This window comes from Leiobunum rupestre, chromosome 8 (genome assembly GCF_980474605.1).
Source record: "Leiobunum rupestre chromosome 8, qqLeiRupe1.1.hap1, whole genome shotgun sequence".
Lineage (NCBI taxonomy): Eukaryota > Metazoa > Arthropoda > Arachnida > Opiliones > Sclerosomatidae > Leiobunum > Leiobunum rupestre.
In genome coordinates, this window is record NC_143391.1 from 938,967 (window position 1) to 965,696 (window position 26,730).

Here is a 26,730-nt window from a genome sequence, read left to right on the forward strand (position 1 = left end):
TAAACCCTTTTTACAGAACAAGTTCATCAGTTAAATATAATAGGAAGCAAATTTTAATGAAAGAAATATCTACAGAGGGTATTATAACGACCGTTCGCTTTTTGGTTTATAATTTTAACGGAATCGGGCCGATTTTAATTAACCGATAGTTTATCGAAATTTTGTTAAAAGAATATTCCCTAAGGCCGCGCGATACATTTACGAGAATAATTTCCCGTCACCGTTATATCAAAAATTTATTTGTTTCGGGATTGCCAGAACTGTAATTTTGTGGGCGAGTGATTAGAAAATAAAATGGCAACCCAAATTATGCAAAATTATAAATGTTTATTTTTATTCAGAACAGTCTATGGAACGTTCTAGATTTAACTTGCATCAATAACCCAACAATATATATCCCTTCTACGTAATTGTACAGAACTGGTACTCAAGTGTCTAAGACTAGATTTGTCTTAGCTCATCGTGATTGAAAAATAAACCAACACACACTTACACTTAAATAAATATTATAAATTATACTGAGTAATTTTAACTAAATTCAAACTACCTAACTATAAACTCTGTCTTAATTAACAGCTGAGAGCTGAGAGCTACTAATTACTTCCAATCTACTTAATTACCCTCACAGGTTGAATTGATAATTTCCAGGGTATAATTAGGTTATTCCAATTCAAAAAATAATAACAATCAATTTTATCTTACAGCTGACTTGAGTTTGTTCACAATTACTTTAACACTTTCAGTCTTAAACACGCACTGTTCATACACTGAAGTCCATTCACTCACGTTCCAAACGCGAAACACAATTTATCTCTTTTCTTGACCGAAGACCAAACATACTAATTAAAACCGCAAAGTTACCTCATAACTTTTGACCGACACCAGGACCCCGTCCTGTAGTAGTTCGTCTGACAGCCAAGAACTAAAAAAGACCAAATCTTCTACATTGACGGCAACGGCCTTATATACTGTTATTTTGTGTTTTTTTACCCGTCGAGATTTGACTAAAGTTCGAAAAATTGAAGAGATTTTATTTTTTACCCGGTTTGATTGATAGTTCTCCACTCGGTGGCGCTATATTATTACTTTGATATAGTTTCCACGGGAGTTTTGAATAATTATCCTTTTTCTAAGCGATATTAAAAGGTAACAATGAACTACTTTTTGTGTTTTAACGAAATTTTGTTAAGAATTTAACAAAAATTTAAAACAAAACAAAAAACCGTACCAAAGAATAAACAAACAAAGTTCAATAAACAATATATACAGATATTGTATTGATCCGTTAAGTAAAAAAACCCGCCTTATCATAATTGTTCCTTTACTTTAATATTTTCCATAAGGAAGTCAATGGCTCGGCGGTGAACTATCCGCATTGTTCCAATGCGACCCGAGTTCAATTCCTGATCACGATCAAATTTTACATTAAAATACTAAAATATTTAATTAAATATAAGGTTAATATAATCTATAAATATTTAATATTTATGCGGATTTGTTCAAAATAATTTAAAAAAACGGTATTCATATTTCGCTTAAACGTTATTCAACGGAATTAACGTATTTCTACTAATATGATCACCACAAACTTGAAAACCAGCAAGTTGACGGTCCAGCGCTTTCTCTTATCTATGTAATATACTATCTATTTCACGGCGTTAGTGGGCTGCTTAGCCGGCTTTATTTTCATTTTTTTTTCACAAAGATTGTTCTACCAGACAAACAAGTACCGTGAAAAAAAGGAAAAGGTAAATTATTTAGTTATTTCAAGTACACAATTTAATTATTATAGCTAGATAGTTTTATAAGGAAGGAATGCAAAATATTCTTTGGGTAAGCTTTTTATATAATTAGCCATTTCATTTCGCGTCAAACGTGAATTTTTCCCCACTTTTTAAACATAACTTATGACCAGAAGTAAAAAAATACCATAAGTATACGAAAACTATATGTTTATACCCGGTTATGCCACAGGGAAGTAAGAGACGGTTGCTAGCTCGCGTGGTATGAAGGGTTGGCCACCACTCTCCTACGATGTATAACCCAACCACTGGTTAAAAAGACCTCAAAAGTCGACTTATGCCTTTAGTGGTGACTTGGGTATTTGCCTAGCTCATTATTATCATTATTATTATTATTATTTATATAGTTCGACCCCCTTGACGAATTTCTTGCAACGCCACTACTCATAGGTACATAATAGTTAATGAAAATCTAATTCTGTTAAAAAATTATTTCGTTTTGGAAGGAAGTAAAAGCAGGCTTCGAAAAGAGATGGAACTAAAAAAAAGTTGTCGTCTAGTTTCTCTTGAGGATAAAATGATGGTAACTACTATAGATAATCCGACGATGCTTTAAACAGTTAAGAATGCTTGCCCGCTTTGCCCCCGATACGAGTAAGTCCACGATAGCTCTACGCCGCAGTTTTTTACACTTGGCAGTAATGCCAAGCAGGGCCGGACTGGGAAGGTAAAGGCGCAGTCGGCCAGAAAAGGAAAGGCGCCAAACGCCTCATTTGAAATTTTTAAAGTAGTTCGAAAAAAATGTTGGCGGTATTTATCAAAAAAGGCATTGGGCCTGGTTCATGGTTATTATCCGAGATAGATCTGTTCGTTTCGTTTATTATTCTCTACCAAACACGTGGCATGCACGTGGCCTCGCTTCCTGTTAAAATGGTGTATTTTGTAAGAAATGTTTAATTTACAATTAATTTTCATTACACTACGGAATTCTTTAATTTTTTTTCCAAAACTTGTATATTTTCATATCAATGCTGTATACTAGGCCGTATTCTTAAACTAGCTCAATTCATGAGATTCAATACTTAGAATGTTGGTAAAATATACTAAAAATTATGTATATAAGTTACAAGAACCAACGGGTTGTTACACAATGTGTCAATGTAATACAAAAACCAAAAATATATAAACGAAAAATAAAATATAAAATACAATGAAGTATTGTATTTTATATTTTATTTTATTTTTTGTTTATATATTTTTGGTTTTTGTATTACATTAACACATTGTGTAACAACCCGTTGGTTCTTGAAACTGTATTTCTGCACATTAAACTCGATTCAATTCAATTCAATTCAATGAACTATGCATATACATACATATAGATATACATACATACATAAAAATATAGTAAAATATTCTAAGAATTATGTATATAAGTTTATGTACTATTCTAATATGCATATACATACATATATATACATATATACATACATAACACATACATAAAAATATAGTAAAATATACTAAAAATTATGTATATAAGTTTATGTACTATTCTAATATGCATATACATACATATATATACAGGAGGCTTAGGTATTTGTGGCCAATACTTTCTATGGGAGAGTATTATTCCACTGAAAATATATTTTTCCCTACTATCTGATTAAGCTATTAAAATGAAATGTGAAGTTAAGGGGGCGTCCATACATCAATTGTTTTGTAACTTTGAGTAGAAGAATTTTGTAACTTTGAAACTGTGGTCTAAATTGACAAAATTCGATTTCGAACTTTTTCGTCGAAAATTAATCCGTAGATCCCGTGGAAGCTCGCTCCTAACACCATTTTGGGAACACCATGTAGGTATGCAATGTAATAGATTGCTGTAATAGAGATAATTGCTGTTGTATTGACTAACTTACGTGAAGAATTGCATGCTCATTGAAAAATGAATACTTTATTTTTTCTGTGTGATACGCTCACAGTAATTGTTCAAAATGGAACCCGTCCATGTGCACACACATTTCTAGTCGGTACCGGAGGTTCTCGCGAACATTGGTCAAAGTGTCAGCTGTGATTTCAGCAAATCCGCGTCTTATCCTACGTTTTAATTCTTCTAAGGAAGGAGGCTCGGTCTCGTAGACTATGGCTGTCACGTGTCCCCATAAGAAGAAGTCCATTGGCGTCAAATCTGTTGATCTCGGAGGCCAAGGTATTGTACCCCCTCTTTGACCAATGTTCGCGAGAACCTCCGGTACCGACTAGAAATGTGTGTGCACATGGACGGGTTCCATTTTGAACAATTACTGTGAGCGTATCACACAGAAAAAATAAAGTATTCATTTTTCAATGAGCATGCAATTCTTCACGTAAGTTAGTCAATACAACAGCAATTATCTCTATTACAGCAATCTATTGCATAGCATATCTACATGGTGTTCCCAAAATGGTGGTAGGAGCGAGCTTCCACGGGATCTACGGATTAATTTTCGACGAAAAAGTTCTATCGAATTTTGTCAATTTAGGCCACAGTTTCAAAGTTACAAAATGCTTCTACTCAAAGTTACAAAACAATTGATGTATTGACGCCCCGTTAACTTCACATTTCATTTTAATAGCTTAATCAGATAGTAGGGAAAAACCTATTTTCAGTGGAATAATACTCTCCCATAGAACGTATTCGCCACAAATACCTAAGCCCTCCTGTATACATACATATATATATATATATATACACATAGATATACACATGCATGAAAATATAGTAAAATATACAAAATTATGTATATAAGTTTATGTACTAATCTAATATGCATACACAATATATGCATATACATACACATATATATACACCTACCCACCCACATGGACGATACCAGCCTATAATGACTCGTTTACTAACGTACACGATTCATAAAAACATGCCGTTTGAGAGTAGTAATAAGAATTACTGAAATGGAAAATCTGGTAACGTGAACCCTTTGTATTACTGTAATTTTATTGGTTTGTTAAAAGATATTAAATATTCTATGTTTCAAATTAAATTTGAATGTTTATTCGACCAGGGATAATTAAGTAAATTATAGTAGAAAGATTAAATTAGTTAACCGAGGGTTAACTGATGTTTATAACAGGGATTTCCGAAGAGTCATCAAAGTAATATAACGTTGTTATATTAATTAAAATTAAGTTAGGAAAATCAAATCTGTTATAATTGTACATGTAAAGTTAGCTTTATACAGGCCTGGACTCGCCCGGGTGGCTAACCGGCAATCCCGGTCACATTACACTGGATTCTTCTATTAGACTAATTTAGACAATTTTTAATCAAAATTGTAATAAAAAATCTAAAATGTAATGAGTCGGGCCTTTTCAAATCATACTTATACCAGAAATGTAAAAGTCTATTTATAAAATGGGAGGATATGGTTATTTTATAAATGTAAACTTCACGCATAGATAGGTTGACCAAAAATAAGCTAGCTTTTTCGTACCATATGTATACCAGGAATTTTATAACTCTGTTATAATATGAGCTAAACTAGATTATGTGCTTACTTATTATTTATTGTGCAGATAACTCTAATCAATAGTAAATTTTTATAACAAAGGTTAAATTTTTGAATTATATAACGCTAGTTTTTGTTTAGGTATACCCTTCTAAAACGGCAAAGAGAAAATCAAATGACAATATCTTAATAAAATGAGAAGGTTACGACGTATGGGGTGTCTTTAATATGGAGTAAGCTTTCAAAAGTAAATTAGATTTCGCTTAAAGGTAATTTTTTTCTTAATTAATATCTTACATTAATAGAGGAAACGTAGCGACGACACTTCACTTCGAGATCTGGGATCAGAGAATGATGCTTAAGGGTCGAAATGGAGGGAATTTGTATAGTAGTTTGGGGTAGCCCAACTTGATTCCCGTGAAGAGTAAAAACGCGAACAAGTAAAGAGACCAATAAGTAGGGGAGAAAACTAAGCTTTAATGGGGAAAAAATGCGGTACTTCGGCCGATAGGCCTTCAAGGCGAAAAACTTTAATACGACTAACCGACAATTTGAAAATGTTTAAAAATATTAAAGACGCGAGGCGCGAGACGATAACACGTGACAACAAAAGGAGAATACAAACACGCGACCAAAAGGGGGGGGACTAGAAAAACAAAAAAAGCTAAAAAGGACTGTCATAAAAGGGGGATGTTCGCAATAAGTTTGATGAACAATTAAAGGGGGGACAAACGACGAAAGAAAAACGAGAGGCGAGGAAACCAAACATCAAATGCTTGCGAACAAACCCCTACCCGACAACCAAAAAACCGTCCTCGTTCGAAAAAGACGACAATCGAGCAATGTCGAACGCGGGCGGGAAATACACGAAGTCGGGATGACCGCAAAAAAACATAACAATACCCACTAAAAAACGAACCACCCTGGCTAAATTTAAAATGAGGCGGTTTTCTTCAGTGCGGCGGCCTTTCGTGGGAAGATTAGTAGTTTTCATGACGCGGATGGAAACGTCATTGATGTTGTGAACGTGATTAAAATGTTGGGTGACGTGGTTCTTTGCTGGCGTCTTTCTAATGTCGTTGAGATGCTCCCTGAACCGGTCGGCGAGCCACCTTTCAGTCTCACCGATGTAGAGCATCGAGCAGACTTTACAGCTAAGAGGGTAAATGAGATTGGACGTCGTGCAGGTGAAAGACCCTTTGATCTGGAATTCTCGCTTCGGACCACGCACCAGTAGATCACCAGACACAAGAGCGCAAGTGTTACACCGCGGACGATTGCACACTTGGGTACCCTCGTAAGTCGCGCTGGCGTCATGTCCCGGCAAGGAGCTAGAAACAAGGATAGAGCGCACGTTATTATCACGGCGGTAACAAAATCTAGGCGGATCACTGAAAATATGGCTTGTGTCTGGGTCCATCTGTAAAAGGTGATTGTTTTTCCGAATAACAGTTTCGATTCGTTGAATTTGCGGATGATACGTCAGGACGACAGAAGGCCTCTCAGTGGCGGGCTTCTTGGGGTGAACGGCAAGAGCATCATCGCGTGTAACAGCAGAGGCCTTGGTAAGAGCAATCTGTAGAACCTAGTCATAGTAACCTCTTGCCGAAAAACAATCGCGCATTTCGATGGCCTTGTTGTTGAAATCATTATCTGAAGAGCAAATTCTGCGTAAGCGAAGAAACTGGGAAAATGGAATTGAATTAGTGGTGTGCCGAGGATTGGAAGATGTCGGCCAAGGGTATGAACGAGAGTCAGTTGGCTTGCGATATAAAGTAGTGGACACGCCATCACCGGAAACCGAAATACACATATCCAAGAAGTTGATAGTTGTCTCGGAGACTTCAACCGTGAACTCCAGGGCAGGATGCATGGCGCAAAAGGATGCGAGGAAGGTTTCTAGGTCAAGACGACTGCAAGAGGCGAACTGGGCAACGTCATCGATGAAACGGCCATGTAAATCCGGAGTAGGGCCAGCGTAACCTGAAAAGAATAGCTCCTCAGCCCCGCCAACGAACAAATTCGCGTAACTTGGTCCCATCTTAGTACCCATAGCAACACCGCTAACCTGTCTGTAGAACTTGCCGTCAAAAGAGAAAGCGTTCAGCGTCAACACCAGTTCAGCGAGACGAACGAGGGTATTGGTGGGAGGGTACTTGTTGGTCCCTTTATTCAAAAAGTGTTGGAGGGCACGAAGACCATCAGCGTGAGGAATCACCGTGTACAAAGATTTAATATCCATAGAAATTAACCACCCTTTAGTACCCGTAAAGGAGAAAGAAGAGAAACGGCGGAGAGCATCACTTGTGTTTTTAATGTAACTCGGAAGAGAGGTCACAAGCGACTCCATTTCTCTATCCAAGAAGCTCGAAATGTACTCCGTAGGACAGGAACAGGCGGAGACAATTGGACGACCCGGGTTGTGAGGTTTGTGGATTTTAGGTAGTAGATAGAAGCGAGATGTCCGGTGGTTGTCAAAGATAAGGCATATCGCCATGGGTGGAATATCTGTAGCCTCGATCATTTCATTGATCTCAGAAATAATCTGTGTTTGATACTCGGATGTTGGATCAACTAGAAGCTCTTCGTAGAAATCGGCGATTCCCGTGAAAACTTATTCCTCCGATGACTTGCTTGTTGGTCACATGACAAATGGTTTAGAGAACGCGGGTTATCTTTATCTTAAGTGTTATCTTAGTTTATCTTTCCATATTTGAAATACATTATTGATAGTAGTTTTGTATTCATGCGTATTTATTCACGGGTCTCACCATAGAAACACATCTGTTTTAATTCTAGTGCTCAACATATAGTAACCAGGGAAAGAAATACGAACTTAAAATTTTAACCCCCATTATCTATTCATTTTGAAATCACCACGCAGCAAATCGACAATTTATTTTCTCGCGAGACATATTTCCAACCAATAGCGCTTGAGCCAGCAACTTCATGAAAATGTTGATACTTAATGATCGACTTGAAACCTCACACTTCAGAACAGTATTTTCTGTTTTGATTGCGGGTGAAGAAGCCGCAGTTTTTATTCGAAAATAAAATTTGTTTGAGAAAAACATCTCATTTCAGTAAATAGACAGTGGATAGTTAAAGAATTAGCGTACGCGGTATTAGAGACAGAAGAATCGGAAGTGTTTACTTTGAAACCTCCGTACCCTTTCAAGAACCTTTCAGACGATGATAAAAGACAGTGTAGGTGGGTATCTCATAACATTTGCCACCTTCGATGGGACGACGAAGAACGTCCTTACAGTGCTAGACACGAAATTTGCAAATTTATATTAGGAAAGGTATCATCTTTTCTTACTAAAGGACTAGAAAAATCTGTAATATTTTCAAAGCTACTGGGAGTGTGTCACAAATATCGAAGACTTCACGTGCCCAAAATTATCCGAACTAGTGTAATTTAACTACTCAATTCACTTTAAGACTAAACACTGCGCTTTAAGAAAGGCTAAGAAAATATCTAAATGGATGATTCAAAAAGAGTGCCAGATAATATAGACTTTTAACGGTATCTCACCTCAAGCAATCACAACCAAAAAAGACAGCCATTAAATACGCTAACAAGGAAGCTATTTTTGACCTCAATGAATGATGTATAAATGTCTTCCACGGAAAAATTTAACTGTCAGAACATCATCGTAAACGGTTAAAGAAGCATCGCGTGATTCTACGGGTTAATTGTTCAAAAAGGAGGTTTTCTACCATTTTTACTGGAACCGCTACTGTCTATTATTAGCTCAGTCGCCGGAAGCGCGATAAGTCTTGCTTTAAACCAAATTTAACTTCAGTGTTTTTTAAATATCGGAGAGGTTACCACGTATCCGCCGGTAAATAAGCTGGTGGATATAAATGCAAGACCAATTTGTGGCGTTTTCTACTGTGAGGAGGTTCAGGTTGTAGGAAAAGATTTTAAGGTTATTTTAAAAATCGGTAAAGTGTTGAAAGAGATAGAAATCGGACGGTACAACTGAACTCTACGTAAAGTGGTAAGATTACGACTCATTTAATTATTGGATCCTGGAAGTTAATTTAAAATGAGTTTCTACGTTACACTACTTTCTGGCCCGACCTGAAAACTGAAAGGGCGCAAAAAATCTCGGAAAAGGGTGCAAGCCTTAACATTGTAGGTGCCCAAAATTTCTTAAAATCAACCAAAATAAGATTCTAAACTAGAAGAAGAGAAAATCGATAAAAAGATAAGAATGTAAAATACAAGTAAATAAGTAAAGTTATCGGTAACATGCTAACAAAAATAATTGTTATTTGGTGATATTCTAGATTAACTCCCAGGCGTTTTCGGACACGTATTTAGTATTTTAATAAACTGTTTGTGAAAATGGTGAGTGACAGACACTCTCGTGAAATTAGTCGTTTGGAGCTAGGATATGTTTTTGGGACTCTGTAACCACGGTCACACGACTGCCGAAAGCGATTCGATAGTATATTTTAAACTAGTTTCCTAAATAAAGTTCACACGAGCCCTAAATAACAACTAGTATTCGTTAGTACAACGTCGTAACTATATTTGCTACAGCGAAATACAGTGTGTCAGAATTTATAGCCTGGTGTACCTAGTAAAAGAGACCAAACCACCGGAGGCCTATCATCATAGTGCCCTACGCCAGAGTCCATTTAGTCCAGACAGGTGACAAATCCAGCTTGGGTAGTAGAACCCTACTACTGAAGGTCGCACCCTTGACGCAAGCCACTCAACCCAGCAGAAGGTGCAGCAATGGGCGGACTAATTATCCCTTCGCACACAGCAGTGGGATTAAGAGTGGATGCTGTAGCAACTCCAGCCGACACCCTACCTACGTAATGAAAGAGTCAAACCCGTTGGAGAGAGCTCCTAAAGGAGAACGACGAGCACACAGCAGTCCAAGTAACCCGGCACAGATGGCACTGGAGATCCCGGTGTGACTCCAAAAGGTCAGGAAACACAAAGCAGGCTACCCAATTCGCCGAGGCGACCAGATTGCACGAACCCTCTCCGTTAGCCTGAGCTGAAGCTCAGTATCCAGCCCAAACCTGACCGAAGTCGGAGGTGGAGATAGGACCATTTGATCAGAGCTAACATCTCCCAGTGCGCCACCGCCCTTATGGGTTACAAGAGCCGGACCCCGACTCCCCGGTAAAGCTACCAGTTATTGCACACTCTTACCCATTGCGGGGCACAGCGAAATACATGACGACGGCATATAAAGCCAAGACTGAAGTCAGGGACGTCATTAGAATGGGGCAGGGTGCATTGCTCCCAGGCATTTTTGTGAGCCAAAAAGGTCACGAAAAAATTTCATAAAACTACATTAGAAAGGTCTTGTTTAATTGCATGTATACATTGTTTTCGCTTGAATGCTTTTATTTATTTCATTCTTAAGTATCTTTGATATCCATTTAAACCATGCAGCTTCAGTGACTTAACAGGCGACGGTCTAAACATAGATTTTTCTAAAACTGGGAAGTTTTCGACGTATTGTTGCGTTTTTAGTAGGACTGAGCTGTATGAGGAAACTAACCAAATCTGCGGAATTTTCGGTAGTACCTAAGGCTGCAGACTGTAGTCGGTGTAGTGTAACGCTGTCGGCGAGTATTTCAAGTTTTTTTTTTAAGAAAATAAAAGACGTTATGGCTTGTAAGTTGTAAATAAATAAAGTTCTGGACCCTCCTGAAAAATCCAGAAATGACGTCCTATGAGATTTTTACCATTGCTGTAGTGTCGTTCAATCACTTTTTCTTTTTCGTGTATTCTGCTTTATCAGAAAAAGATGCAAGAGAGTGCTTTTTTCGCCGAAACTCGAGCCGAAACTGCTCACCGAAGGTTGAACCCAGTGGTGGGACTTATCGCCTCTTCGCCTTTTTGAATATTTTCACCTAGTGAAGCAATCTTTTTCGTTAAAGATTGCAGTTCATGATTAAGGAAACTAACGAAAAAATTACTTAATCAGAAAATGTTTTACGTAGAAAAAAATTGCTTATTTCAATTGGCGAATGCTTTATCCTAAGACAGAGCTCTGTGGTTATAAAAGAAAGCGATTAAAAACAAATGGAGGTCGACTTGGAACGAAGAAGCGATCGTAAGCCGAAGGAGAGATGGATTCGCGTCAAAAGGCGATTGTAAAGTATGTTGGCTCTACTTCCAAGGAAGAAGCGATCGCGAGACGAATATGTGTCTGCTTCGTGGTGGAAAGCAATTTGTTCATATTTTAGATCTTTAGTGAGTGTAGCAACTATCGCGACGTGGAGGACGTAGCGCGTCACGATGGAAAGCGATTACTTTATATTTGAGGTCTTTGTCGACTGCACAAGCGATCGCAAGACGAAGGAGATACCGCTTCGCGATGAAAAGCAATTATTACATAGCTTAGATTCCCTTCGAAACAGAGGCGAACGCGAAGGAAGAAGCGATTTCGATGGATAGTGACTATTGAATATTTTAGGTCTACTTTGATGGAAGAAGAAGAATAATCGCTTCTGATTTCGTGAACCGTTTCCAACAAAGTCAGCGGGCGGCGTACAGTTAAAATAAAAATAATCATGTCCGCGTAGTAGGCGGTCGAGGCTCAAAACTGCCTTTTGGGAAAGTGTCAAATAGCACTTGAACAATTATTGGTTTAAATAAGACACGTATTCCCCTGTAGCACATGGAGTCGTTTTAGGGTCGGGGTACGGTCGAACAGTCGCTTTATAGTCGACGAACAAATGCCGACGTAAAAACGTCCGAACGTTTTTCGACTCTAAAACCGTAAATCCTTTTTTGGGACTATTTATGGTCGGTATGCCAACCATTATCCGACTTAAAATAAACCTTACAATTAATTATTACCCCTGTAGCACAAAGAGTCGATTTAAGGTCACGCTTGGCCAATTAATCGCTCAAAACTGTGAAACTTTGGCGATTTAATAAAACAAATTGAAATATTTTTAAAATAACTTCCTTTCTGTATTATAATTTTTCGTAAAAGATTATATATTCAAACTGAGAATGTTTTCGTATTAAAAATCTCTTAGCTCAAGTAGGTTACTTTCGTATAGCTAAATATGTTAGGCTAAGATATTATTAATGAAGATTTATTCGTTACTTTTACTAAGCCCCAAGAAACTCTAGAAATCTGTACTCCAGATTCAAGAGATTTCCAATTGACGGAAATAAATTCATTATTTCACTCCCGTTCATGGGACTTGACCAACTAAATACATGTATGTAGCTATTTATATAGCTATATTTACGGTTTTATTTGGTCATTTTCAGTCACATCAAATATCAAGAAATAAGTCGTTTCGACGTAATTATACAGTACATTCTAAGTTACAAGCTAGTTTGTAATTGAAACAACACTGACAAACGACATTCATAACGCTTTCTTTTTTAGCCCTGAAATGAGGTGTGTATTCCTTATGCTTACAATAAAATTTTTTATCAAAAGTCTATGATGGTAATTTTTGAAGTTTTAAACTGATATATTAACGCGCTAACTCACCTTTCAGGTTGAACGAGCTTTGAGAGTTTTAACGATTTCAAAACCCTGGCGCGCGCTCATAAGCGGTACACCCAGTATTTCGTTTCCCCGCTATCAGATGGCGCAATCGACCACTTGGGGGAAATCGATAACATTAGTCTATGGGTGGATACTAACTTAGAGGGTTCTTTATTATATACTTATGTTATTACCGAATATCTCTATTCATATAATTTTTTTAACAAATATTTCAATAAATATGTGTTACTAGACTTTTTTACCCGGCTTCGCCCGGGGAGAGTCTCGTTTATTGGAAATTGTGGACGTTGTAACGGATAAAAATAACTCGCAGCCTGGGCACAGAAGGCCACAGCGCTGTCATAATAGTGCCGTTGAGCTAGAAAAAGGAAGCTGAGCACGCGGTTAAAATTTCGACACGCTACCTAGCGGAGTATACAAGTTATTAATGGGACAAACAGACAGAAGGACAAACCTTGAGAAATATATTCTAGATTATAGATGAAGTATAGAGTCTCACCACTAAAGTTCCAGGCTACGTCACTGCTTAGATATCCGCAATAATAGCATTTAACGCCCCCTTGTGTTCTTCTCTTACATTGGAATTAGGCGGTAGAGAATTTCAAACCAGGTGGCGCTGCGGCACGTTAACGTGAAATCATCGCTTTATTACTTCACCGGAATTTTTAAGAGCTCTTAATGGTGACACGCTATTGGTTTTTTACGGAAGAAAACTAAATATCGAATAAATCCACCCAATTACGGAGAAGTTCTTGCCACGTAGATACGTCGATGGGGGAAATGTTAAAATTATTTTTATTACAGAAAGCTAATTTGACGGTGAAATCCGATTTCCGGCTAAAGTTTAGAAACGTTTGTTGAGATAATTGCTATCTTTGATTAATTTTCTTAAGCGTTGTTGTAGATCATATTGGAGGTTGTAGAATCTAGAAGATAAATAAACTCTTAAAGAAAATTGGCCGATCGACGAGATATGAAAATAATACGGACGTACCCATTTCGGAATTATCTCTCTTTGGCATCTGAGAAAGAAGCTAGCGCAGGTCGGAAGCTGAAAGACGAATGATAAAGCAACGGTGAGGGGGATCTGCTTAAATTGGCCAAAGTGACGTCACCGAGGGTATGGCGTAATATTGTGGGGTTCTATATCAATACTTATATTATATTGTCTAAACCAAAATGTTACGTATTCCAGAACGGATAATAAAGTTAGACCCGATATAATAAGTACGACGTTATTTGAGTTATCAAGTATAAGACGGGGAGGGGTGGAAGGGGGTCTTCCATGGACCTCACGCGGTGCGGGCGGTGGTGGGGCCGGTCGGAAAGTCAACCACGAAGCCCAGGAGGGACCTCAGCAGCACCTCATTGCCGTAAAGCATCGTCTCCAGTACTTGGGGTTGACCCCCATATACTCGACGCGCCGTATCTTTCAGATTCTCTATGAGACGATAAATGCCAGCGAGAATCCTGAAATTAAAAAAAAACATCTTAAATATATATATTCAAATAATTAAAATAGAAATTTTTACGTACCGAATGATTTCTTGGGCGGCGGTAGGTAAGTGGGGAGCAACCCTGAACCCTGGATGTTTGCGACCACTCGGGCCCGTCCTGTGCGTCGCTGGACCACAAGGTGTTACTATACGAATAAAAAAATAAAACACCATTAAAACACGTACCTAAAGCTATGTTGACTTTGCGATAGTATTTAGAACAAGTCGGAACGATTAAGTTAGAATATTACGAAACCGTTACGAAGTTTATCATTTTAAATAATTTACCTAGTTTTTGCATGAAATAACCATCCATTGGTAGCGAAATGTGATATTTTAGACTAAACGGCTATGGCGTCGTGGAAAATAATACTGACAAGAGTTGATCCGGCGACGATAAGTTCAGGCCAGTCGTTTGTCTCGTAAACTCGAAGCAGGACGGGCTGGTTGACGGCGAGTCCGTTAGGTCAACTATCTGAAGGGCAGCTGGCAAGAAGTCCATCGAAGACGTCATGGAAATAAATCTTGCGTGAAAGACGAAGGTGTTGCTTGGTACTGGTCTTCCATTCTGGAGTTGGTTCTGATGCTACAAAATGAATACACATATGCCTATAACAGGGTAAAGGGATTCCGTAGTAAATATGTATCAAAAATATTAATTTTCGAGAAAAGTTTGAGAGGGCAGAGGGGGTTCCAGAAAAAAGTGCGAACCGAAGAGAAACAGCTAGCGACGAATATCGTACTACACGTGCCAAATACCCCGGATTGATGGAAGAAAGTGTACCAAGGGTGAAACGCGCAACCCGAAGAGAAACAGCTAGAGAATAAAATCGCCATTCACGTTCTGAATACACCTTGATGAGTGACGAAACGCGCGAACAGAAAAGAAGCAGCTTAAAATCTTCCGATGCATTAGGAATAAGTCAAGGGGGGTTCCTCTACGAGCGCGAATTGAGTGGATGGGGTTTTTTTTTTAATCCATAACAACAAAGAAAGAGAGATTCACAATAGAATGCACTATTAAGCTTACAGAATCTTGTATAATTTATTACGGAAAAACCTTATTAGTAAGCTTAATTTAAATTACAAATTCGAGTTCGTTAGATTTTTCTCCATTTTTTGTATTTAAAATATGTATATAAAAAACCCGAAGAAAAAATTAATTCGATTAAATATTGTTTTAGTACGAATATTGTACTTAATAATTATGTGTACGAATAGAGACTACTAAATGTAATCGAAATCAAGTCATATAGACAAAGTTTAACTTGGAATAACAGTAAATATAAGCCAATTAATAGTTGTTCAATCTGATTAGCCTAATCCGGAGAGTCAGTATAGGTATTAATCGAAAAAAAACCTACTAAAATTTAACAAAAGGTAATGAAAAGTGAACAATGGTCAATCAGCGTGCGCTCTTAATAGGGACCTATAAATAGGTGGGGTATTTTGATATTGAAATCGCATCTTCGGTACCCCTCGAAGAAGTATCTCAATTATGGACACGGAATCTTTAGTGTGGAGGCTTCAAGACTTCGCTGAAATTAGACCGTGGAGTTTAAATGATCTCATTGGTTTTTATTTCACGTTACGCGCAGTTTTAAACGGAAACCCCGTCACCCCTCTAACTACTTTGCCGATTATTTTTAAGCATTTAAAGCTAAACGTAATTGAAAGTGTTATCGAGCTAGTAAATACACTTAGTCGTATTCCATTATCCCCCGAGTTATGTAATACTGTCGAAGAGCTACAACTCTTATCGAACAGTATACCGGGTCGTTTCTCGGGTTTCTACGGTAGTCGGTGCGAAAACCGATTAATCGAATTAAACGCCGCCAAACGTATGATTTACGATATGATGTCATCGCAGTTTGACGAACCCGTAGTTGCCTTCATCCGTCAACAAGAACTTACGTCTATTCTACGTAGTAAATGCCAATTTAAGAATGCGTGAGCTCAAACACGACATTTAATTTTCAGAGATGGTCGATGAGTTCTAAATCTCCCAATTGAACGACGAATCTCCACAGGCTGATATTTCCCAAGACGACGCCGAAGCGCTGGAGGAGGATATCGAGAGAGATTCCGCCGTCTTTATACACGAATATTTGCGTGACCTCGAAGAGCAGGAAGAAAGATGGGGACGCCGAGACTTCATGTCACCGTTAGGTGATCTCCCCAACTGCGAAATCTTAGACCAAATCGTGAAAGACTTTCCCAAATTCGGTATTAGAGGTTTAGAAATAACCGTCAACTTAACAAACGATATCTCAGAAGGTATCGCGGCTGTTACGGAAACTGTTCTAAAAGACGTGGCAGCGGGTGATTAAGAACAAATAATACTAACAAGGAGACTACCCGAAGTGTAACTCGTCGATTTTGTTTAAATTCAGGGATTAAGTAGACCTTCATGTAACCTAAAAAACCCTAAAGGGAAAAAATGCTATGGGCTTTAGATTTACCATGGCAAACGAAAACGATTTTGACAACTAAAATAATTTATTTATATATGTAAATTAACATGGCAAAATCGAAGATTCTAAGGGTCCCCCATTAAGAAATTATTAAAAAAAAACAAAGTTGGTTAAATTTGGGTAAATATCCAATTTTGGGAAAACATCTAATTTTTGGTATTTATCTTAATTAGGGTAAATATTTAAAATTGGGTATTTAAATTTGGATAACTATTTAAATTTGAGTAATAATTTGGGTAAGTTCTTAAATTTGTGTAAATATTTTAATTCAGGTTAATATGCAAATTTAGTAAATATTTAAATTTGGTAAATATTTAAATTTTGGTAAATATTTTAATTTAAATATTGAAATTGAATGTAGGTAAGTATTTTAATTTGAAATGTCTAAATTTGGGTAAACTTCTAAATTTGGGGTCATTCCACGACAAATCGACCAAATTGTTTTGAATTTACCACCCTACCTTTTTAGATTTGGATAAAAATTAGTCTTAAGGGTTATTCTGGTCGGTAAAGCCGGGTAAATTTACTATAAATATCTAAATTCAGATAAATTGGGTAAATTCATATCACTCGAAAAAGGACCGCATCTGTAATTGTTAAAAAGAAAAAAAGCCGTTAAGATTGGTACGCCGTTGCGGAAACGATTGAGAAGTGGCAAAGAGAACAACAGGGCTTCGTTTATCAAGACGAAATGGGAGGCTTATTGAAGAAAACGGAACGAATCTTAGCCAAAATATATTCGACAGCAAGCTTCTTTCGGAGGCGGTAGGAAATTGCACGATGCCGTTTAAGAGCGTGGCGTGTCTCTCGAAGACGTAGAAACTTTCTTGCAGGTCACGACGCTTCCACGCTTCATAAACCGGTCGTCAGAAAATCCAAGAGACGCCGAGTCTACGTGCATAACCGTTACGACTTGTACCAATTGGACTTATGCGATATGAGATCGTTGGCCCAGCATAACGATCAATATACGTTCATTTTAATCGACGCCTTTTCGAGAATAGGGTTCGCCGTACCTCTGAAGCATTTCCAACCAAATGATAAAGTTTTCTTCAGTCCAAATACTATTATACTTCCGCATACCAATTATTAAAGTAAAGCTTGTACCTAAACACTCTTTTTTGCAGTCTTTTCAACCGCTCTTTTTTGCCGACCCGCTAATCGGCCACTACTTGAAACCAGCGGTGGGGGGGGGGGGGGGTCTAGGCTCGGGTCTTCGGTCTAAGGATATGGAGAATAGGGGATAAGGGCGTGAAACTGAACATGGACGCACCCAGAAAAATTCCCACGAATTAATAACAAGGTGTTCCTTTGTTGTCACTTTTAAAGCATTTGCTTTCGCACCCTGATGTGTATTTAAAGAAAAAGAAACAATTTGATCTGATGATGAGTTAATTTATAAAAATCATGAGCTATTTAAAAATGATTCTAACATGCTTAGGCTTCACTTTCATATGGGTGAAGTTGAAATTAATAATCCTTTAGGGGCTAAAAGGGGGATACATAAAGTAACGTTAATTCATTTTATGATTGGGCATTTAAGTCCAGTTTATAGGAGTAAACTCAGTTGTATAAAGCTTGCTTTAGCTGTTAAGTATCAGTTTGTACGGTTTTAATAAAATTTTAAAGCCGAATTAAGACGATCTTGAAACTTCAAAATATTGTGTTCGACGCCAATGGAAAATTTTTAAAGGTGCAATAGCATCAATTTTGGGGGACAACCTTTCAAGTCACTTTATAGGGGGTTTTATTCAAAGTTTTTCTGCGGATAGAGTAGGAGAATATTTCTGGTTGTTTCGAAGAAATTGATTCTAAGGTCAGAATGGGTTCATAGTTCTCATTTCAATGCAATTTCAGAAAATCCAGATAATGGTTTAAAGTCGTTCTCTTTCTCAGTATTACCGCATTTTAAAGTTCGTAGAATTCAACTGTCCCATGGAAAAACTAGTAAACGCCAATTTCTACATTAAAAAACGTTTGATTTACGTGTGATATTACGGTAATTTCAGTGGTACTTGCTAAAAAAAACTAGTTGTTATTTTTTGTGATTTGAATTTTTGCCAAAAGTCGATCAGTCTGTTGGAAAGATATTTCACCAAGGTCAAAGCCGTGCTCTTTTCGTTATCGGTATTTTGAGTATAAACCTTTTGGTACCTGAAATTTTTGGCCTCGCGTTTCACGGGATTTACAGCGCGAATAGAACTACAAGGTGATACGCTTTAGGCCCTAAAGTGGAGATAGCCCCAAGGAAGCGAAGAGCATTCCTATGCCTATTGTCCGAAGCCAGGAAATAGTCCAAGTATACATATCCTCGGAAGAATTGTCCCTAGTGGTTTTCATTTCTCGAGATGTCCCTTAAAGATTTATCTCCGCAATTCAGAGTTATTTGCTATAAATGTTATCCCAGTTCTATCCCGCCCGGTAAACAATTTTAATTATAATTAAAATAATTGAGACGAAACGACCAATTTTAATTTATTCAGAATATTATAAATTAAGTAGTTACAACAGTGAGTAAGACGTACTGTAACAATGCACGATTGAATTAAACCCTTTTTACAGTACAAGTTTATCAGTTGAATATAATACGAAACGAATTTTAATGAAATAAATATTTCTACAGAGGGTATTTGTATTTTTCTCGCTTACGAAATACTACAGCCACACCTTTAACGATCATTTTATTTCAGCACTTGCCATTGATGAAGATACCGTAGAAAAGCTATTTTCGACATCTGGTAGTGGACGACTCATAGACTTCCAGTTGACGTTGTGACACATTCCGCATGAAAAAGACCAATGCCGTCCAATTTCAAATATCCCCCGGAACTCAATGACTGTATTAGGAATCGTAGATATCCAAATATCCACACCAAATATATTAACAAGAAGCGAAAACCTTACCATCAAAAAAGCACAGAGAGCCACTTGACTAAACGCAAGCTCGAATTTCAATAACCGTTAAATGAACGCCTTCGTTGTATTGCAACTATATTTAAGACGATTATAAAACCCGTAAATAAATAACAAAAAATAACAAAGTGGATCACCCACAGGTTTTACCCTTTAACCCTCTTATCTCTGCTGACTGCGCTAAAAAAGATTTGACCTTAAAAATTTCATATCTAAACAAGTTCATTAAAAAATATCCACAAAAAAAACCCGCCTTATCATAATGGTTCCTTTACTTTAACATTTTCCCTAAGGAAGTCAATGGCTCGGCGGTGAACTATTCGCGTGGTAATAATGCTACCCGAGTTCAATTCTTGATCACGATCAACTTTTACATTAAAATACTTAATTATTTAATTAAATATAAGATTAATATAATTTATAAATATTTTATTAAATATAAGATTAATATAATTTATAAATATTTTATTAAATATAAGATGAATATAATTTATTAATATTTAATTAAATATAAGATGAATATAGTTTATAAATATTTCATTAAGTATAAGATTAATATAATTGCAAAATATTTCATTAAATATAAGATTAATATAATTTATAAATATTTAAAATGATGTAGAATTAATTTTAGTACCTAACGTTATAACTTTGTAAAGGACATTCGCCAAAGCTGTTTTTAGAAAAACACCGTAACTTAACAAGCGTTGGTAGCTGAGTGGTTAGAGTTTATCTCTTGCACGAGGCAGTCCCGGGTTCGATTCCCGGCCGGCGCCAATAAATCGCAAGTTGATACTAAGACGAATACCGTGTACAATTGGTGGAAAACCTTCCATTGGACGTTGAGAGGTTGCATAACACTCGGCACTCGGTCCGTCCCAAAGTCCTTAATAAGACGTTGGAGAGAAAACGCCCTTACAAACACAACAGACTCAACATCCACAGCCATCATAACACATTCACAACAAACTCCACACCCACAACATTCACAACACGAACTCAACATTCACAACCTACACATAAAAATTACAATTACGAAATATCCAATCAAACTGAATTAAGACTGTCGCGACGGTGAACGTTGACAAAAAAAACAATCCAAACCAAACCCAACCGCAAATCAATCACACGGTGGTTTTGCCAACCCTCCGAGAAACTGCGTACGCAATGATTAACCTTTGCCCCGAAAATGCGAACGCGATCGCAGGCCTGACAGACAGACCCACCCACTCACAGACAGACATACCGTGTAATTACTTAACAATTATTGTTAATAATAGTTATATTAACACTTGTTAATAGTGTGGGAAAATTTTCAGGAACGCTATGATGTAAAATTCATTTCAATTATAAAATTAGTATTATTACAAAATTAATAATTATAACTACAGTCAAATGAACCAATATATAGTTAAATTTCTAGAGGTTGGGGACGGTTAATCATTATCCATGTGTAAATTAATTTTTTTCAGTATAAAAATGTAAACAAAGAAATTTTCCGGTTAATGTTTCGGAAAATGATTAAAAAACATGTATCTTCTAGGGAAAAATTTCAAAACCGAAGGAAAAAATAAAAGATTGAAAGACGAAGTTCATTCATTAAGGGAAATGTCGGGTATTAATTATTCATCTACACAGACATGGATTTTCCTTCCTTTTGATTGACATGTATTTTACATTTTCCAGATGTTGGTATATGTATAAAAAAGTTAAAAAAAGCATAGCAAATGCCACAACAACGAAGGCAAAACTCCAGTGCACCCACGGGCCTGACTACACCTCAGGAAGAAGAAAAATGAAGCATGACCAAATCCTTCATAAACGCTCCTCCCCACTCCCAAAGGGGCAATCCTCTACCTAAAAATGTTTAGGGAATCATTGCCCCCTCCCCTCAAAAAAAAATCTGGGTGCGCCACTGCACCCAAAAAAGTGACTGCGGGTGCCCATGATCGCCCCTCCTTCCTAAATGGTCTAGATCCGCCCGTGAGTCTTGTGTGTATATATATATTGCCACAAAGAGAAAAGCCAGTTCGTTTTCTCTCATACTTATGTTTGTGTTACTTATGCAACGATCTATTATCGTTTTTAGTTTTTGGTCATGGCCACCAATTTGGAAAAATTACTTTATCTACGTACGTGGATTCAGGGTGTAAAAAATACTACATGTATATACAAAAGCATGACAAAAACCTTAAACAAAATACCCGTGGGTACCCAGTGGTAACCCGCTGCAGTGCTGGGTATTGTTTTACCGGGCTTACCTGCCCGGGTTTGGGTGGGTATATTTTCCGGGTCGGGTGGATATTTTTCGCGGTTTTTTCATATTGTGGCCTTTTGTGGGAGGGTAAAAGTACCTTTTTGGTATGCGGGTTCCCACCCCTCTCTCGGATAGGAATCGTACATAATTGTATTCAACCTTTTTGTAACCTCTAAAAATAAGACGACCATTTTTGAGGAGGCCGCCTTATTGTTTTTTATTAAATAATAAATTAAAAATAGAATCGCATGGCCCCCATGACCCCCTTTGGACACTTCAAAAACCAGCCCAGTCAGTCATTTAGCATCAATTGGCGTAACGACAAATTTTGGTCCACCCCGCAGGATATCAAAGCGGTCCTTTATAAAAAACACAAACACACATTTTTTTTGGTATGAAGTACCCCCCCCCCCCCTCTCGAGCCTTCAATCGTTCTGATTTGCACCCATCCTTCTTGACCTTGTTCGATTGGCTACGGCTCTCTATCAGTCCGTGGTGGGCCCTTTTCAGCCAAGTCCAGAGGAGTTCCCCTCTGCAAACTTAAAACGAGAAGGCCCGAAGCTGGTCATGCCTCCCCCCTCCCGCGCAATCACTTATTCTGCGTGTCCTTACTTACGTCAATGGTTCCTGGGCTTGAGACGCGACTCTATTTTGAGTAACAACACAACTGAAAAGAATTAAGTCAATATTTTCCACGATAAAAAAATATTAAGAAACCATTTTTCAAATGCACGAACTAGTGAAACTGGGTTAGGAAAAAGTTCACTGATATGAATTTCGATAATGTGGGAAGATATTATAAGGCTCTCGGTTGAATCATTTCAAATTGCCTCCTGCTGAACGTTTTATAATATTTCGCGGACTGTTTAGTTCACTCAGCGAGGGGTAAGGCGCCTTCAGGCGAGGAATTCCTTCGTTGAAATTATGTTTATAGACAGAGCCTTCTTTGAGCTTTCTACCAAATGAGTGGGACTATTATAGTTCATCAACAGAATTTTTTGATAAGAGCGAAACGAAGTTCGCTCACGGGCCGAGAGATTTGCCGTCGAGTTACCGTTCAGAACGTTTTTTAGTGACGGCCCGAACTTTTTCCTGTTATGTATTTTAGCTCTCGATCTATTTCACGAAGGGAATACCCGTAGAGCCGTTCACGCTTGTATTTTCAATCACGGAGAACTTTTCAGAATGAACTTTTTTTAAATCTGCCCACCTCTGAAACAATGTCAACAAAACGGATTTGGCTAATGCAGAGTATTCCGCCAGCGGAAACGGCACATTTTTTGCACGAAATCTCCTAATGTGCATGTTTAACCGAGAGGAATTGGCGAGTGGATCGCTTTCGCTTTCGCTTTCGGGGAAAGTATCGAACGCCCATAAAGCCTGCCCTCCGAAAACAAAATTGGATCCACAAAAGATTGATGCGATCATAAGTACTATAGTTTTTGTAAATATATTGTTCGGTTGAAATTATAACACTAATTAAGTTAATTTTTCAGTTTTAACATCCAAAAAGTTTAATTTACCATCGATGAAAATAAAAAAAACAATTCAGGATAAAATAAAATAAATATCAAGAAAAGAGAAAACAAATAATTAATCAATTAACTTAATTGTTATAATTTGAATAAATTTTGTTTGTTAATAGTACTGGACCAATTCATTCGCATACTTAAAAATATATACTTGAATTGTACAACGGTAACTGTGTTATAAAATTGTAATCAATAATACCATCAAGCGTAGAAGGGGCGAGACCGTAGAGGGGGGCAGAGCTAAGGGGGGAGAGAACCCAGAGGGGGACAATAGCTAAGGGGGGGGGCGGAGCGAGAGCGTGTACACTAATATTTCTAAAGATATTCTTCAGAAAAATGTATGGGTATTTATAGAGAAATTCTATAGGAAAACCCAATATTTTTCTTTAGAAAAAGGGGCCAATATTCCGAAATATTCTTTAGAATAATCTATAGGAATTCTTTAAAAATTTATATTTAAATTTCCTTTAGAAAACCCAAGAAAATTTTCATAAGGGAAGTACATTACCCATGATTAATCATGCAATATGGCCCTTTAATACGTTTAAGGTGTATGCGTTTCGAGGGCAAACACCAATATTTTATAAATATTGCAATTATATCTCTTAACTGTAAAAATATTTGTGCAACTATAACCAAACGGCATCAATATCTTCAGTGTTGGGAGCAAAGCAGCGACCATGGTTTGGAAACTGGGGATGATGTAAAGTACTCTAAATTTCCTCTCAGTCAGAGTTTTGAAAATCTACTTCATTGTTGAAATTTGTGAAATTTGGCACATATGTGGTAGAGTTCTTTACTGCTCTTATTTTTTAAAACCACAAAATGAATACGTTGTAAATGAAATTAGAGAGACCTGGCACTCCATTCAGCTAGGCGAAGAATTAGATAGTTGGCCGGTTCAGTCGTATTCACTCAAAATACAGTCATAGTAATTTGCAATAAAAACTAAACGTATGTTATGAATTTTAGTAGTTCAAACTTCCCAGACCATATATTAATATGCTTATTTTCACGACCTTTTAATAAGCGCTCATAATTCAAAATACTGGATATGCCCTTTAGTAAAACTTTGATTTTGTTCGACGAGATCTATGGCTTTTTTGTATCACGTAACTTGCAAAATAAAAGAAGGCAATTTAGTTGTCAAGAAAATTGCACAACGAATGATTTTTTAAGAAATATTCAAGCGACTTTCATTTTCACTGTCAAAGTTGTACAATTCTTATACAAAAAAATTGAAGATTGGGAAGACATAGATTTGAAAGCAGATGGTATTCCTCAAAATAAATCTAGACTTAATCTTATTATTGATGAGCAAAAAGGAGGGCAGTAAGTAAACTATATTTGGCTATATTAAAATTTATTTTTGGATTTCTTACTAAGACTCATCAATCAAAACAGAGAACAAAATTCATTTACTAGTGAATCTGCTACAAATATTAATTTGTCTAAAATGGGACATATACTGCTACTGATGTAAGGAAAGGTTTGCACTCAACTGAGAGTAGCTCGTAACTCTGTGCTGCTGGTAAAACCACAAACGAAATAGCTTCATCTAATGACTGGTGCTCAACAAAACTTCCGTCTTTATACGTTATTCCAAATGTTGCACGCGCATCAATGGAACTCAAAACAAGGAAAGACACACGGATATTAGTAAAAATCATCGAAGTTCTGTTTGAAGATGCAAATAAATATGTTTGGTAACATTATTGAATGGTTTTCATGCGCTTTAAGTTAATCTTCTAAATTTGTATATCAAGGTACCCAAGTTCTCTAATATAAAATTAAATTTGCCAACAATTGGGGTCCGTACCAGAGACATTTTTAAAACTCTCGTAAGGTAAAAAGTTACGAGACCAAATCTACGAAACTCGAACTCTCGTATCTTAAACGCGTTCCAGATACATCTTTTCAAGAATTCGTAAACTCCCGCTCTCCTATCTTTGGCCTTTTTAAAAAAAAAGCCCCGCCCCCGCTATAGCCAATAGAATCGCCAGAAAATATCGGATGGAAGCAGTTTACTTCAATTGCTCAGTTAAGCCTTAGCTTTGACTTGTTATAAGTAATAATATGGTATACGTGTTATAGGTGATAAAGAAGCCATAAGAAACATCATACATTACCTGTGTCCTCCGAACCTATTGCTACTAGCAATGCCGAATCATTAGACAACGTTGCCCTGTCTGTAGTAAATAATCAAGATCGATTGAATGGGCTTTAGAAAATGATTCTAAACGAAATGGTAGCTCAACATGTTCAATTTTCTCCCTCCTTTTTGAGTCATTTGGACAATACGAAATTACCAATAAAATTCTGGTGGCCATACACAACTCTCTTGTTTGGACTGAAAAGGAAATTGAAATTTATATTTCAGTGATCTCGCCTTAATAAACGAATAATTAATAACCCTGAAACATAATTACATTTACCAGCAGTATGTCTACTCCTTTAAAATAAACTTAATAAATATTACTGATAACCTTTTCTCTAGCTTTCAGATAAAACTTCCCACAACAATGAAACATTTCTTTATTATTGTCAGCTGACCCTGCAAAGTTTTGGTGATTTTTAAACGGAGCTCTCTCCATCTGGTTTTTCTCTTAATATCAGTTTGGCGGTAGATTTGAATTTAATTTGGATATTTTTCAAAGGTGCTTATCACCTTTCCGTAATTTTCTATCCATAAAGGCAGTTTGGGGATCAATAAACATTTCATTAAGTATATTTGGGAGTTTTTACCTCTCCGAGGGTACTTTGTACCCTGGATGGGTTATACAATCGTCGTGTCTGTCCGTGTGTGTGTGTGTGTCTGTGGGCTGCGAACGCGTTACCGAGGGCAAAGTCCAAAACGCGTTACCGGGGGTAAAGTCTAATAAAAACCGTGTTTGCAGCTTAAAGGTTGGCAAAACCACCGTCTGACGGTGAGCGTTAACGGAGTAATTTGCAGTTGGTGCGGTTTGGTATGGTTGTTTTTTCGTTAACGCTCACCGTCGTGACGGTTGCAACCCAGTTTCATTGGAAATTATGTTATTGTAATGTTTATGCGTAATGTGGGAATGTTGAGTTTGTGTTATGGCTGTCGTGGGTGTTCAGTGTGTTGTGTTTGCATTTTGTATGTATGGGCGTTTTCTCTCTAACTTCTTCTAATTGACGAATGTTCACAGTGGCTGATGGTAAACTCATTCTTCATGCTCATTTGTGGTACTGGTAACGTACTTTCCTCGTTGTTAATAACTACATCTGCTCTTAGCGACAATGTTTCATCCGTAGGAAGAACCAGATAG

General features: G+C 37.2%; 1 protein-coding gene across 1 annotated transcript; it reads right to left on the reverse strand.

Annotated features, from left to right (window-relative positions):
* Nucleotides 1-6,836: 6,836 nt before the first annotated feature.
* LOC149931636 (uncharacterized) lies at nt 6,837-7,775 on the reverse strand. The gene has a single exon (XM_090156490.1). The coding sequence runs from the start codon at nt 7,773-7,775 to the stop codon at nt 6,837-6,839; it is 939 nt and encodes a 312-aa protein (XP_090012616.1).
* Nucleotides 7,776-26,730: the final 18,955 nt, after the last annotated feature.

Bases quoted from the DNA above. Each gene is read 5' to 3' on its own strand.
- LOC149931636 (XM_090156490.1), bottom strand. From the start codon at position 7,775: ATGATCGAGGCTACAGATATTCCACCCATGGCGATATGCCTTATCTTT.